We start from the raw sequence: 15,567 nt of genomic DNA, 5'->3' as shown, positions 1-15,567 counted from the left end.
AGCTTCATCACAGCAAATATATCAATTCTCCACAAACTGATGTACAGGTTAACACAATTCCTAGCAAAATCACAGGAGGCTTTTTTGTGTGTGAATATAGACAAGATTATTCTAAAGTCTATATGGAAAGGCAAAGTAGAACAGCTAAAACAATTCTGAAAATGAAGAATAAAGTGGGAGTAATCCATCTGTTTCATGATAAGTCTTACTATAGAGAGATAAAGACAGTGTGGTATTGGTGGAGAGAAAAACACACAGATAATAGAACGTAATGAAGAATCAGAAATAGACCCAGACAAGTACACCCAAGCGATGTTTCACAAAGGTACAGAAGCCTTCAATGGGAGGAGAACAGTGGTGCAGGAACAACTGGGCATCCATAAGCAAACCTCACATCATCTACAAAAGTTAATTCAAATGGATCACAGATACAAATGCAAAACATATCTATGAAATGTCTAGAAGAAAACACAGGAGAAAAATCTTTGCAACCTAGGGCTAGGTGAAGAGTTTTACACATGACACCAGAGGCATGATCCATAAAATGAGAAACTGATAAGTTAGACCACACCAAAATTTAAAACTTTTTCTCTATGAAATACCCTGTTAAGAGGATTAAAAGACAAAATATAGACTGGGTGAAATATTTGGAAACCACCTATCTAATAAAGGACTATATCTAGTATATATAATATAAAGAACTCCCAAAACTCAACAATAAAAATACAAACAATCCAGTTAGAAAATGGGCCAAAGACTTGAACAGACATTTCACTGAAGAGATACAGAAGACAAATAAGCATAAGAAAAGATATTTAACCTCATTAGCATTAAGGAAATGCAAATTAGAATTGCAATGAGATATTATTATGTACCTTTTAGAATGGCTAACATAAAAAATAGTGGTACACCAAATGCTGGCAAGGACGTGAAAAAAACAGATCTCACACATTGCTGGTACAACTGTAAAATGGTACAGCCACCATGGAGATAGTTTGGGGCAGTTTCTTATAAAAGTAAACATATACTTACCATACCACCCAGTAACTGCACTGCTGGGCTTTTATCCCAGAGAAATGCAATTTTATGTCCACACAAAACCTTGTACATCAATATTCACAGTGGCTTTATTTGTAATTGCCAAGAACTAGAAACAGCTCAAATGTCCCTCAACAGGTGAATGGTACTGTTGACCTTAAAAATAAAATAGTAATTGGGACTTCCCTGGTGGTCCAGTGGTTAAGACTCCAAACTCCCAATGCAGGGGGCCTGGATTCGATCCCTGGTCAGGGAACTAGATCCTGAATGCCACAACTAAAAGATCCCAAGTGCCGCAACTAAAAGATGCCGCGTACTGCAACTAAGACCTGGCGCAGCCAAATAAATAAATATTCAAAATAAATAAATAAATAAAAACAGTAATTTTACCAGCAAAATGGGTTTATTCAGAAATAGCAGAGAGTTGCAATTTGGGACAAGCAAGCTATGGCAAAAACCATAGGCAAGTCCCATATAAGGAAGAGGAACATTATTTTATAGAGAAAAAGGAGGAAGCTGGGAGGGGTTGTTTTGAACATAAGTCCACTGGAGAAAAGCGAGAGTTCAGGGTGGGGATGGTTTCTCATTGGCCGAGTTGCTGGGGCAGACGATTTCTTGTGGGAGATGCAAGGCACAGTTTTTCCTGTTGGGGCCTATAACTGATGCTTCTTTCCTGTTGCTGGTTCTTGTTGGCATCTGAAGTTGGCATCTTCCTGTAATTGAGCTCCAGTGGTACTTCAAGTGGTACTGCACAAGAGCGCCCCCTTCTGACCTCCCCCTCCATTTTAGAGAGGTTTCCCTTTACTCATTTTCAAAATACAATGAAATATTATTCAGCAATAAAAAGGAAACTTTTGACACATGCAGCAACTTGGATGGAGCTTAAGGACGCTACAGTGAGTGAAGAAAGCCAGTCTTAAAAGGTTACATGCGGTACGATTCCACCTAAATACTGTCCTTGAAAGGCCGCAGATACGGCTATGAAGAAGGGGTTCGAGGTCGGCACAGAGTGGCAGGGGACAGTGTGACTAGAGGTGCAGCACCAGGCAGCTCCTTCAAGGCAGCTGGAACAGTTCTGTGTCCTGACCGTGGCAGTGGCTACACATGGGATCAACTGGAGAGAAGCCTGCACGGTGTGAACCTGGGCAACTGACTAGGGTCCGCGGTCCAGCCCTGTGCTGACATCAGCTGCCTGGGCTGACGCTGCACCGAGGTAGGAGGTGTCACCAATAACAAGCTGAGATGCTGGGGCTAGGGTTCAAGGGACTCTATGTACTATTTTTGCAACTTCCTGTATGGGAAAAATTTTCTAATCATAGAAATTTTGAACATACAAAAAGACAAAGGATACAATTCCTATATCTCAAGACTGACCCAAAAATAATCACTTTAAACATTTTTGTATATCTACTGGGTTGGCTTTTTTCCATTATACCTTATGGCAAAAACCAAATGAAATTTTTGGCTAACAATATTTCTAGTCACTTCTTCTAAGCATAGTTTTATGTTCTGGGTTTTTTTTGGTGGGGGGGGTTTGAGATGATTATAACAATACATAAGGTTTTTCAAAGGTGATGAGAAGCTCTCTATGACCGTATTTCAGTGACTCCTTAATCATTCTTTTTTTAAAATTAATTAATTAATTAAATTTTTTTTTGCTGTGTTGGGTCTTCATTGCTGCGCGTGGGCTTTAGTTGCGGTGAGCGGGGGCTACTCTTCCTTGCGGTGTGTGGGCTTCTCATTGGGGTGGCTTCTCTTGTTGCGGAATACGGGCTCTAGGCGTGCAGGCTTCAGTAGTTGTGGCACGCGGGCTCTAGAGCGCAGGCTCAGTAGTTGTGGCGCATGAGTTTAGTTGCTCCGCGGCCTGTGGGATCAGGGCTCGAACCCACGTCCCTTGTGCTGGCAGGCGGATTCTTAACCACTGCACCACCAGGTAAGTCCCTTAATCATTCTCTCTTAATCCCTCTCCAGGCAAGTCATTTCAAGAGAGGTAACAGGACAACATGGTTAAAGTTGCGGGCTGTAGCCGTACGTCTGGGTCCTAGTCTCGGTCCCAGCACTTCCCAGGGTAACCCGAGCAGGCTACTCCTTCTGTGTATCGGCTGCATCACTGAGAAGTCGGGGTGTTAACAGCGCGCTACCTCACTGGGGGAATGAGGGGTAAATGTGTAAGTACATGGAAAACACTTAGACTCGTGCCTGGCCTGTGGCAAGCATTCAATAAATATGGCCTCTATTGTAGTTTTTTGGGGGTTTTTTCGGTTTTTTTTTTTTTTTTTTTTTTTTGCGGTATGCGGGCCTCTCACTGTTGTGACCTCTCCCGTTGTGGAGCACAGGCTCCAGACGTGCAGGCCCAGCGGCCATGGCTCACGGGCCCAGCCACTCTGCGGCATGTGGGATCTTCCCGGACCAGGGCACGAACCCGCGTCCCCTGCATCAGCAGGCGGACTCTCAACCACTGCGCCAGCAGGGAAGCCCCTATTCTGTTTTTTGATGTGGTAGCTTTATGACCCAACCCAACAGGTATTCTTGGAGCAGTCCTTCAGCTGTCCTCCCTGAAGGCTCTCTCATAAATCACAAGCTGCGTCTCAGTCCATGGCGAGAAGGCTGTGCCCTGGGGCCACTCCCCGCAGGCAACTGCACGGCCACTGTGACCAAAGCCCCGCCCACCCACCCCCGACACCCTGGCCCCGACAAAGGACTCCACACCCTCATCTCCCCAGCAATACACCATGTGCACTCGCAGAAAAGGCTGACCCCTCCGTGGAGCCAGCTCAGCAAAAAATCATCCCAGAAGGATCAAAACTTGGAGAGAAGTCGGAGAAAGGACTAGCAGCAATTAACAAGTGACCCGCACGGCTTCTGTAACTAGTCACTGTGAAAGGTGACAGGACGCTCATCCAGTATGTGCAAAGGCTCTTACCTACTTCAATGGACACGAGGAGGATCGTGGATTTGAACAGAGAGCCTGACAGTATGAAATGCTTTTGCTTAGAACTTAAAACCAGTTCCAATAAAGGAAATCTCTGAATAAGACTAAACGTACAAAAAGCAAAAAGTTCAAGAAGACACCCGAATGCGCCACCAACTCCTATTATTGTGCTGGAACACAAACGCCTTACCTTTTCTCTGCTCACAACTGGTTTTAGAGGCCCAACTCAATCGCAGGCTCTGGTAATTCGTATCTTCATCACAAACCAGAGTTCTAGTCAAACAAAAATCTATAACTGTCATTTAAAAAAGGGAATGTAAATACCAGGCTAGCAAGAAATAAACGTGTAACAATCACAATGTATAGCGACAAGACAATTTATGAAACACACAGCCTTTAGAATTAGTGTACACACAGAAGCCTCTGGAAATGCACCGGCCATTCCCGACTGCCTAGGACGGGGAGGCTGGGGTCACATTCTTTCTTCTAAGTCCTGGGAGTCTGGGCAGAAAGAACATATGCCCCGTAAGAGCCCACATGTCATAATACAAGCCTACGCGGGCTGCAGCGATAGGCCGGCCTCACGGGGCTGCACAGAAGCACAGCTGAAGTGGGGGACTGCCAGGTCCCAATCCCATGTGTGCGCTGGTGGGGCGGGGGGGACAGCCGCTCAGCATCTCTGTGCTGCAGTGTCCTCACCTGTAAAACCCAGGGACAGGAGCCCCTGCAGCTCTCCCAAGGACAGGCGCTCCCGGCCCCTGGGAGGGGAGCAGGCAGCTGGGGGGGCGGTGCTGGCTCCTGTGCCCACCCGCCTGGGCCTCAGCCTGCTCCTCAGCGCTGCATCCCTCCTCAGGAACCTCCTGCTCACTGACTGCGACACCACCACCACCAGCACCCCGCCTTGCTGGCTCCCCAGGGCTCTTGAACACTCCTCCCGCCATAGCGTTTGGGGATCTCCATTCCCATAAAAACAGTGCTGGCAGCGCCGAGGCCCTCGGTTTCGAGACCCCGTCTCCCACCTGTCTCAGCATGTCCTTCCCACCGCCCTACCTGACCCCCCCAATCTCAATCGCAAGCATCTTTCTCTGGCACCACCACCACCCCCCCCGTCCTGTAACCCTTCCCCAGCAGTCCTTATTTTTTTTTTTTTTTTTTTTTTTTTGCGTTATGTGGGCCTCTCACTGTCGTGGCCTCTCCCGTTGCAGAGCACAGGCTCCGGACGCACAGGCCCAGCGGCCATGGCTCACGGGCCCAGCCGCTCCGCGGCACGTGGGACCCTCCCAGACCGGGGCACGAACCCGCGTCCCCTGCATCGGCAGGCGGACTCTCAACCACTGCGCCACCAGGGAAGCCCCCCAGCAGTCCTTAAACCCTACAAACGGACCTGCCACCTGCGCACGTCAGGGCTGCTGCTAACTGTCCCCGCCCTGTCGCCTAATGACCTTCCTTCCCTCCTGACCGAGCCACGGGCTCCCAGCCCCCACTGTGACCGCTCCACACATCTGCCTTGACCCCTGGCCTCCCGTCACCCTGCTCTGCTCAGCTGACTCGACCCCAGGCCTGCTGATCACAGCTCTCCACCTACACTGCGCAGCCCAAGTGGCGGGAGAGGGAAGAAGAGAAACAAAACGGGCTGCAGGCTGACGGCGCCCTTTAAGCTCCCGGTCGCCAGCGGCCCTCGGGACTCAGGCTGCCCCGTCCATCCAGTCCATCCAGCCTCCTCACACCTCCGGCACTTCCTGTCCTGCTCGCTTTCAGCTGAGGCCCTGCCTCCGGCTCACAGGGAACGCAGAGGCCATCAGAGGACCCTGCGCCCCCTCGGCAGCACCCCGCCGCCCACATCGGCCTCCTCCCCAGGATGGGGGCCAAGCCGCCCACCAGGTGCCTCGCCCCTCCCCCACGCCGGCTCCCACGCGTCCTCTGCGCCTCTGGGCCCCGCGCCGCCTGGCACACACGTTCTCCTGGGCCCACCAGCGCTCCGGCTGCTGCCCCGGCTCTCCGCCCGCCCGCCCGTCACAGAAACTGCCTCAAGAGCACCGTCTGGCTTCACGACAACCAATGCCTCGGCGCCGACCCTCCGCGACCCCTCCAAGCCGGCCGCGCCTCCACGGGCTCCCCGCCTTGAACCGCCCGCTCGTGCTCCCTGGGCGGCGCGGAGCCCTGGCCCAGACCTCCTCAAGGCCGCCCCCGGGACATCCGCCGGCGTCTCAACAACCCGGGCCAGTCTCCGCCGACTCCCGGGGGTGGGGCGCACGGCGGGGAGTCACCACGAGCCGCGAAAGCGCTGCACCTGACCCCTCAGCAAGTCAAATCCCCACAGGCTGCGCAAGGAACGGCCGCCGCCGCCTCTGCCCCCCAGGCTCCCCTCCTAAGGCACCCACTCCCTCCCGCCCTCTCCTCGGCCTCGTCTCCGTCTCCCCCCCAACACGCCCCCCACAGGCTGTCGAGCGGACCTGACGCGCCGTCGTTCCTCCCTCACAAGTCGCTGACGTCCCCGGCTCCCTCGGGAAAAGCTGGAGTCTCCGATGCCCTGGCGGCCTCCGCTGGTGCCCTGGTGCCCGGGACCCCCCTGACCTCGCCCCGTCCAGCTCGCCCGGCCTCCCGGCTGTCCCGCGCTCTTCCTTCAGGGACTTGGCGCCTCCCGTCCCTTCTACAGAAACGCCCTTCCCGCAGATGCCCCCCACTGGCCGCTGCCCCCTCCCCCACCTCTTCCTCTGGACATGCCGCAGTCCACCTGGCGGCACGTGGGTGGCTGTCTAACTGATCGCCTGCGTGTCAACACCCGCCTCCCCATGTGTCAGGAGAAGGGAGCCTCGCCTGTTTGTGCACTGTCCCCGCAGCACCTGGACGGCCGCTGGCACAGACGGAGCGCTGCCGTGGCGCCGGCTGACCTGTCCCAGCCACACTGGCCACCTTGCTGCTCCTCGCAGCTGCTCCCCACGCTGTCCCGCCTCTCCCACGCTCACTCCTCACCCAAGTCACGCCTTCCTCAGCTGTCACGTCCTCACAGAGGTGTTCCCACATCGCCCCGTCTAAAAGGTCATTTACCCAATTAACTGTAACCCCTTTCTCTGACTTATTTCCCTACATAACATCTACCTCGACCTGAAATTGCACCTATTGTTTCCCCTGCTAACCGCCTGGCTCTCCCCCCGAAGACAACACGCCTCCCTCGCCCCGTACGCCTACCTGCCTGCCACCGGGAACGGCGCCCGGCAAGCGGCAGGCTCCCGAACGTGAATTAACGCAACCTCACAACGTCATCAAGGACACACACGTGGGAGACCAGACTACGACCGGCCTCACCCCGAGCTGACGTGGTGTCTTTCTCAACGACCTGCAGCAACGGGGCGGACTCGGGCCCCTCCCTCCAGTCACTGTGTCCAGCGGGGGCAGCCCCAAAGCTGTCCTACTGCCCACGGCGCCCCGAGGACGCCCCCGATCGCTTCCTGTGTGTGTGAGTAGCCGCGCCGCAGAGGTTGCCCGGCTGAACGGACACGTGAGCTCAGAGGAGGGCGGGGGAGAGAGAAGTCCAGGAGGAACTTCGGAACCCACTTTCCTACATTCTCTCCTCCAGAACAGGGCAAGAGACAGGGAAGAGACGGGGAAGAACAACTCCTGAGGGACACACAGGCTACAAATACTATGGTTTACGTTGTGAGGAAAACAGCAGGATCTCACCATATTTGACGTCTGGAACCGTGACAGAACTCTCCGCAATGTTGGTGGACAGAATGATCTATCAAACATCAAAAGAAGAATCTGACATGCTCACTATATACAGGAAATCATGAGGTGCTGGGCTCAAATGCTGAAATTAGCCATTTTTTCTATTTTAGACAGAAGTCACAGTTAGTCAAGGGTCCTGGGGGCGGGGGACGAGGAGGAGGAGTCAGTAGAGTGCGGGCTCAGCAGCCAAACCTGCTCTGAACCCCAGCGCTGCTCCACCCCAGCATAGGACCCTGGACTACTTAACCTCAGTTTTCTCATCTATAAAATGGAGATAACGATAAGATCTTCCCTATTACTTGAGTTGATAAACGTGAAATGCTTAGAACTGCTCCAGGCGTGAACCAAGTGCTCAATAAGTAGTAGCTATTACCTGTAGTACCAGCACCCAATCATTGGACACCTACTTCGTGTCAGGCACTGTAGCACTACCACAATTTAAGTACAGACATATATTATTATAATTAACCTTCCTAACAGCTCTGCAAGGTAAATATCATCGACTCTACTTTCCAACAGTAAAATTAAGTCTGAGAAGTGACGTGCTCAGAGGACACGCCTACAGGGGACAGAGACCTGTGTCACCTGTCCAACTCCCCACGCATGCTCTTAACCCCTACACCTCAAGGTTAAGATACAGCCTTTTCCTGGTGGAATCATTCCAGGGGTCCCGTGGAAGCCCCTGATGTACAGAAAACCAGGCCCATGCAACACAGAAGGTTCATAAAAGCAGCAGGCAAGAAACAGGGCAAAGACAGCTCTCCCTGACCTCAGATATGATAGCTTCAGGGGGTCTTAGAATTACCCAGGGGCACAGAGCACAACCAGGCTAAAGTTCCCAGGAAGGTCTGCAGTACGTAAGAGCCCTGAGTTGCCATGCAAGGTCTAGGCGACCCCTAGAGATGCAGAACCTTCTCACTGGAATCAAGGGGGCTGGGCCGCATGCCTGGGGTCCCTGATGATCTCAAGCAGCACTAGAAGGGTTGTGATAAGACAATCCCATCATTCACACATAAAGAAGAAAATTAAAGAAATACTCTTAAACCAGGACTAAGAATGTGGGTTCTAACCAAAATCCCCAGAGCAGTGCCAGGGACAAGAGAACAGTCCCACAGTTTGAGAACTGCTGGGGGTAAGAGGCACTGAAATCCACTAGAAATAATGTCCTGAGGCTGAGGAAATAAAAAACCTTAGCAAACTGATTTATAAAATAAAAACAAAATGAAATAACATACTTGGCTTATCAGGCAAGTGCTTGTTTAGGTGACTAACCACCAGCTACAGAACATATCGCACAAACAGCTGGAATGTCAGCACTTCTCATTAGCAGAGTCTCTAAGGAAAATGTACCTAAGTGCTCAGAACTGGTCTCCCAGCTGTCCTACCTTTCTGTACCCAGGCACTGGACTTGAAAACACGTTATTCTGTTCTTCCAAACTCACACTTGAATGGAGTGGATAGACCAGTAACCTAAGAAAGAAGTAAATGAAATAAAATATCCATAAAGAGTAGATATATATGAAAATGAATCACTACGCATTGAGATCATTAAAATTATTTAAGCTAGAAACAATACAATGCTTTACAAGTAAAAATACAACAATATCATTTTAAACACACCTTTTATGAACCATGTTTGTGAGAAGTTCATGCATATAGTTTATTTCACCCAGACCTAGGGAAGAAAAAAAGTGGAGGGGGAAAAAAAGATTTGTATTTATTTCTAAAAAACAACCTTTAACTTAAGACGACATCTTTTATAAATACGGCTTCGACCAATTCATTTTACCTGACTTTTATCCTCTTCACCTAAATATATCAGAATTACAAGTGAAAAATGCCTAATGACACTGACTACCAGTAACTCAAAAATATGAGAAAAACCATATTCTTTCTATGTTTTCCTTTCCACAGCAATGACTGCCTGTGAGTGCTGGCCATATGAGATGAGTAATTTTACATTCCTCTCGAGTCCCCCCACTGGTTTTCCAAATGTCCTACTTTGATTATGCAAAATTGTACAACCAAAAAATAATATTTAAAAAGTCTTGGTCACAGAGACGTTTTTAAACTTTTTTCATAAGGTTCATATTTGTAAATAAAGCATGACTGCAGATATAATTAGTTAAGATGAGGTCACAGTGGAGAAAAATAGGCCTTTATTCCAAAAGGACTGGTGTCCTCGTAAGAAGACACCCAAACAGAAAACGCCATGTAACAATCAAGGCAGAGATAGAAGTACTGCAGCCACAAGCCCAGGAGGGCTAAAGACTGACAGCCAAGAGAAGCTGGGAAGAGTCAAGGAAGGATTCTGCCCAGAGCCTCAGCGGGAGCAGGGTCCTGCTGACACCTTGATTTTGAACTTCTAGTCTCCAGCAGAGTGAAAAAATAAATTTCTCTTGTTCTAAGCCTTCTGGTTTATAGCACTTTGTTACAGCAGCCCTAAAAAAACTAACACAGAACCATTCCCAAAAGATCAATTAATGAAATAAATGTATTGTCAAATGAACTCACATAAACACATAAAAGAAAAACAACAAACTAAACTGTGAAATATCATTTATACATATTTTATTCAGGCAATGTTTAGCAGTTAGAAAGCATTTATTTCACATCAGGTGTTCTTAAGACAGTACTGCCCTGACTCTATTTTGGTCATTTCTTCCTTGATACAATCTTATGCACACAGCAATCACTGACAAATATTTATTGGGACAAATGCAACTCCATACCACTGTCAGCTAATACTTGTTTTCTGGATATAAAACTAATCTGTATCAACCTAAGCAAAACATGATCAAAGTTTTAAACTCTCATGTTGCATTCCAAAGTAAAATGTTACTTTTATTCATGCTTTTTGTTCTCCACCACAATTAGCACAAATACTCATATGTTCTACATATTACCTTCCAACAACAAAAAATACATGAATTATTTTCATAAGGTTTCATCAAGCTACACCACTTGATTAAAAAATCAAAATCATCATTTTGAAAAAGTACAATTTAACAAAAATTAATCTTTAAGTATCTTAAGAGATTATTTTGTCAAATACTGAAGAAAAAGGAACTCAAGGGCTACCTTGATGATTTTCATGGTATTACAATAATGATATTATTATTAAATAAACTTTAAATACAGATTGATGACAATTACTTCACATTTATAACCATATATATGAAATAGCAAATTTAACATAGCCAATTTTTTCTGAAGGGGGTCAGACTGCCCTCAAAAAGTTAAACTGTTCATTATCTATGTTTTTAGCAACACAAAAGTTATAGTAAGAAGTCAAACCTAAAATCACAATTATTCGCATTCCCAGAGTCTAAAAAGAATAAACCCGCACAACAAATACCATTTTTCACAATATGTGCGAGACACAAACTAGTCTCCATCCAGCGCAGATTCTAGATCACGAAGGAATGACACTCACCTGGCAAAAACAACAACACACTGCTCCGCTCTGACACAAATGGGGTGACCGACCAGGTCTTGGTCCTGTTAAAATGTGAAGTGCACAAATATTAATCAAGGCTAAGTAGCCATTGTTTTTCCAGAATCCTCATATTATGGCTCCTGACCCTAAAAGGTTCTTACATCTAGATCATCGAGTATAATATTCCTTCTTTTACATAAGAAAACACAGAGGACCCAGGACGTGAGACACTGTCCAAAGCCCCAGGATCACCCAAGGGACCCCAAGCCTCTTGACTACTTTCTCCCATAAAAACTCACTATCCGGAAAAGTCTTCTTTGAAATTCAGTTACTGTAACCCAGAACCTCAAAATACAAAACATTTAGAAAAACTACTACTAACAAAACTTAAACTCTAAGGAATCCAAACTATCATTAGAAAGCACTTTTATAGACCAAGATCTCAAACTGTCCTCTCGCCTCCCTGCTGCTATCAACATATTTATGTTGTGTGAAGTCAGAACTTTTGCTCCTCCACAAACCCTTGAGCCCCTCCCCTGTGCCAGGCCCTCCTCCATGCAGGCAGGCACAGCAGAAAGACAGACAAGGTCCCCACTCTTTGGAGCTTACATTCTAGCTAGAGAGACAGACAAGAAACAAGGAAATCAGCCCCTTCAGTTCAGCAGTAAGACCGTGACAAGAACAAACAGGGGACAAAGAGCCACAGAGCTGCAGTTACTAGTTTACCCCTCTCACCCCCTCCTCTTTCTTTGCAGTTACTGTTCCCAGGCACAGCATGGATTGTTTCTTGACTGTTCCAAGAAAAAAATAAAGATTAGAGTGGAAATCAATGAAATAGAAAAAGAAAAACAACAGAAAAACAAAAACCTAGCTCTTTGAAAAGATCAACAAATTGACAAATCTACCTAGTTTGACCAAAAGAAAAAGAGAGAGTCCATATACTACAATCAGAAATGAAAGAGAAGACATTGCTACTAGTCCTAAAAAGACACAAACTACTGACACTGACCCACGAAAAAAACAGACAATCTGAATAGATCTATAACAAACAACAAGATTGAATTAGGAATTTTAAAACTACCCATAAAGAAAGCCCAGACCCCAATGGCTTCACAGCTGAATTCCAAAAAACAGTCAAAGAAGTAATACCAATTCTTCACAAACTCTTCCAAAAAAACAGAACATTTCCCAACTCATTTTATGAGGCCAGTATTACCCTGATACCAAAACCAGACAGACATAAGAAAACTACAGACCAATACCTTAAGAATATGAATGTAAAAATCCTCAACAAAATACTAAGTAAACCAAATCCAGCAACATATAGAAAGAAGTATACACCATGACCAAGTGGGATTTATCCAAGGGATGCAAAGTTGATTTAACATCTAAAAAATAAATAAAGACAAAAAGCACATGATTATCTCAATAGACAAAAATCATCTAACAAAATCTAACACGCTTTCATTTAAAAAACACTCAGCAGGACTTCCCTGGTGGCTCAGTGGTTAAGAATCCGCCTGCCAATGCAGGGGACACGGGTTTGAGCCCTGGTCCAGGAAGACCCCACATGCTGCGGAGGAACTAAGCCCGTGCTCCACAGCTACTGAGCCTGCACTCTAGAGCCCATGCTCCACAACAAGAAAAGCTAACACAATGAGAAGCCCGCACACTGCAACGAAGAATAGCCCCCACTCGCTGCCACTAGAGAAAGCCCATGCACAGCAACAAAGACCCAATGCAGCCAAAATAAATAAATAAATAAATAAATAAATAAAGTGATTAATTAATTAAAAAAAGAACACTCAACAAACTAGAAATAGAAGTAAACTTTCTCAACCTGATGAAGGTCATCTACAAAAAGCCCTCAGCAAACATGATAACCTAACAGTGAAAGATGGATGTTTTCCCCCTATGATCAGTAACAAGACAAGGGCATCCACATTTGACACTTCTTTTCAACAATGTACTGGAGGTTCTAGCCAGGGCAGTTAGGCAAGAAAAAGAAATACAAGGCATCCAGATTGGAAAAGAAGAAATAAAACTATCTTTATTCAATAGATGACATGATCTTATATACAGAAACCCTAAGGAATCCTCCTAGAACTAATAAATGAGTTCAACAAAGTTGCAGAATATAAGATCAATAAACAAAAATCAATTGTTGGGGACCTTCAAGATGGCAGAGGAGTAAGACATGCAGATCACCTTCCTTCCACATCAGAAATACATCTACACGTGGAACAACCCCTACAGAACACCTACTGAACCCTGGCAGAAGACCTCAGACCTCCCAAAAGGCAAGAAACTCCTCATGTACCTCGGTAGGGCAAAAGAAAAAAGGAAAAACAGAGAAGAAAGAAGAGGGACGGGACCTGCACCTCTGGGAGGGAGCTGTGAAGGAGGAAAAGTTTCCACACACTAGGAAGACGCTTCACTGGCGGAGACGGGGCGTGGCGGGGGGAAGCTTCGGAGCCACGGAGGAGAGCGCAGCAACAGGGTGCAGAGGGCAAAGCGGAGAGATCCCTGCACAGAGGATCGGTGCCGACCAGCACTCAGCAGCCCGAGAGGCTTGTCTGCTCACCCGCCCAGGGGCAGGTGGGGGCTGGGAGATGAGGCTCGAGCTTCGGAGGTCAGATCCCAGGGAGAAGACTGGGGTTGGCTGCATGAAGACAGCCTGAGAGGGCTAGTGCATCACAGCTAGCCAGGAGGGAGTCTGCGAAAACGTCTGGACCTGCCTAAGAGGCAAGAGACCACTGTTTCGGGGTGCGCAAGAGAGGGGATTCCTTCCCTGTCCACCCACAGAAGGCAGGGCACCGCCTAAGCAAGCTCCAGAGATGGGTGTGAGCCGCGGCTATCAGCTCGGACCCCAGAAACAGGCATGAAACGCTAACGCTGCTGCTGCTGCCACCCAAAAACCTGTGTGAAAGCGCAGGTCACTATCCACCCCCCAGCCCCCAGCCCCCACCCGCCGGGAGTCTATGCAGCCCGTCACTGCCAGGGTCCCGTGATCCAGGGACAACTTCCCCGGGAGAACACACGGCGCGCCTCAGGCTGTTGCAACATCACAGCGGCCTCTGCCACTGCAGGCTCGCCCCACATTACAATTATGAGTACCTTACCCCTCACTTCCCCCTGGCCTGAGTGAGCAATAGTCCCCTAATCAGCCGCTGCTTTAACCACCTCCTGTCTGGGTGGGAACAGATGCCTGAGGGCGACCTACATGCAGAGGCGGGGCCAAATCCAAAGTTGAACCCCAGCAACTGTGCGAACAAAGAAGAGAAAGGGAAATCTCTCCCAGCAGCCTGAGGTGCAGTGGATTAAATCTCCACAATCAACTTGATGTACCCTGCATCTGTGGAATACCTGAATAGACAACGAATCGTCCCAAAACTGAGACAGTGGACTTGGGAGAAACTGTAGACTTGGGGTTTGCTGTCTGTGACTGATTTGTTTCTGATTTTTATGTTGATCTTAGTTTAGTTTTTAGCACTTGTTATCATTGGTGGGTTTGTTTACTGGTTTGGTTGCTCTCCTTCTTCTTTTTTTTATTATTATTTTTTTATTTTAATAATTAAAAATTTTTTTTTCTTTCCTTTTTTTCTCCCTTTTCGTCTCAGCCGTGTGGCTGACAGGGTCTTGGTACTCTGGCCTGATGTCAAGCCTGAGCCTCTGAGGTGGGAGAGTTGAGTTCAGGACACAGGTCCACCAGAGACCTCCCGGCCCCAGGTAATATCAATCAGCGAGGGCTCTCCCAGAGATCTCCATCTCAACGCTAAGACCCAGCTCCACCCAAAGGCCAGCAAGCTCCAGTACTGGACACCCCATGCCAAACAACTAGCAAGACAGGAATACAACCGCACCCATTAGCAGAGAGGCTGCCTAAAATCATACTAAGTTCACAGACCCACCCCCCAAAACACCACCGGATGCAGCCCTGCCCACGAGGAAGACAAGATCCAGCCCAACCCACCAGAACACAGGCACCAGTCCCCTCCACCAGAAAGCCTACACAAGCCACTGAAGCAACCTCACCCACTGGGGGCAGACACCAAAAACAATGGGAACTACGAACCTGCAGCCTGAGAAAAAGAGACCCCCAACACAGTAAGTTAAACAAAATGAGAAGACGGAGAACTATGCAGTAGATGAAGGAGCAAGGTAAAAACCCACCTGACCTAACAAATGAAGAGGAAATAGACAGTCCACCTGAAAAAGAATTCAGAGTAATGATAGTAAAGATGATCCAAAATCTTGAAAACAGGATGGAGAAAATACAAGAAACGTTTAGCAAGGACATAGAAGAACTAAAGAGCAAACAATGATGAACAACAAAATAAGTGAAATTAAAAATTCTCTAGAAGGAATCAATAGCAGAATAACTGAGGCAGAAGAACGGGTAAGTGACTTGGAAGATAAAACAGTGGAA

At 47.7% G+C, this 15,567-nt stretch overlaps 1 protein-coding gene across 1 annotated transcript in view; it reads right to left on the bottom strand.

The window, feature by feature from the left end:
* TDRD9 (tudor domain containing 9) overlaps window positions 1-15,567 on the bottom strand; it is a gene marked incomplete at its 5' end in the record, with an annotated part of 108,532 nt that overhangs the window by 39,903 nt on the left and 53,062 nt on the right. The window contains 5 exons of the mRNA XM_079698870.1: window positions 4,161-4,265; window positions 7,652-7,709; window positions 9,085-9,169; window positions 9,320-9,374; window positions 11,136-11,200. Coding sequence (XP_079554996.1) covers window positions 4,161-4,265; window positions 7,652-7,709; window positions 9,085-9,169; window positions 9,320-9,374; window positions 11,136-11,200 — 368 coding nt within the window. The remainder of the gene's footprint in view (window positions 1-4,160; window positions 4,266-7,651; window positions 7,710-9,084; window positions 9,170-9,319; window positions 9,375-11,135; window positions 11,201-15,567) is intronic.

Source organism: Hyperoodon ampullatus (genome assembly GCF_949752795.1).
Source record: "Hyperoodon ampullatus genome assembly, chromosome: 3".
Classification (NCBI taxonomy): domain Eukaryota; kingdom Metazoa; phylum Chordata; class Mammalia; order Artiodactyla; family Ziphiidae; genus Hyperoodon; species Hyperoodon ampullatus.
The sequence above is the reverse complement of the archived record's forward strand: the minus strand, read 5'-3'. Positions and strand labels throughout refer to the sequence as shown.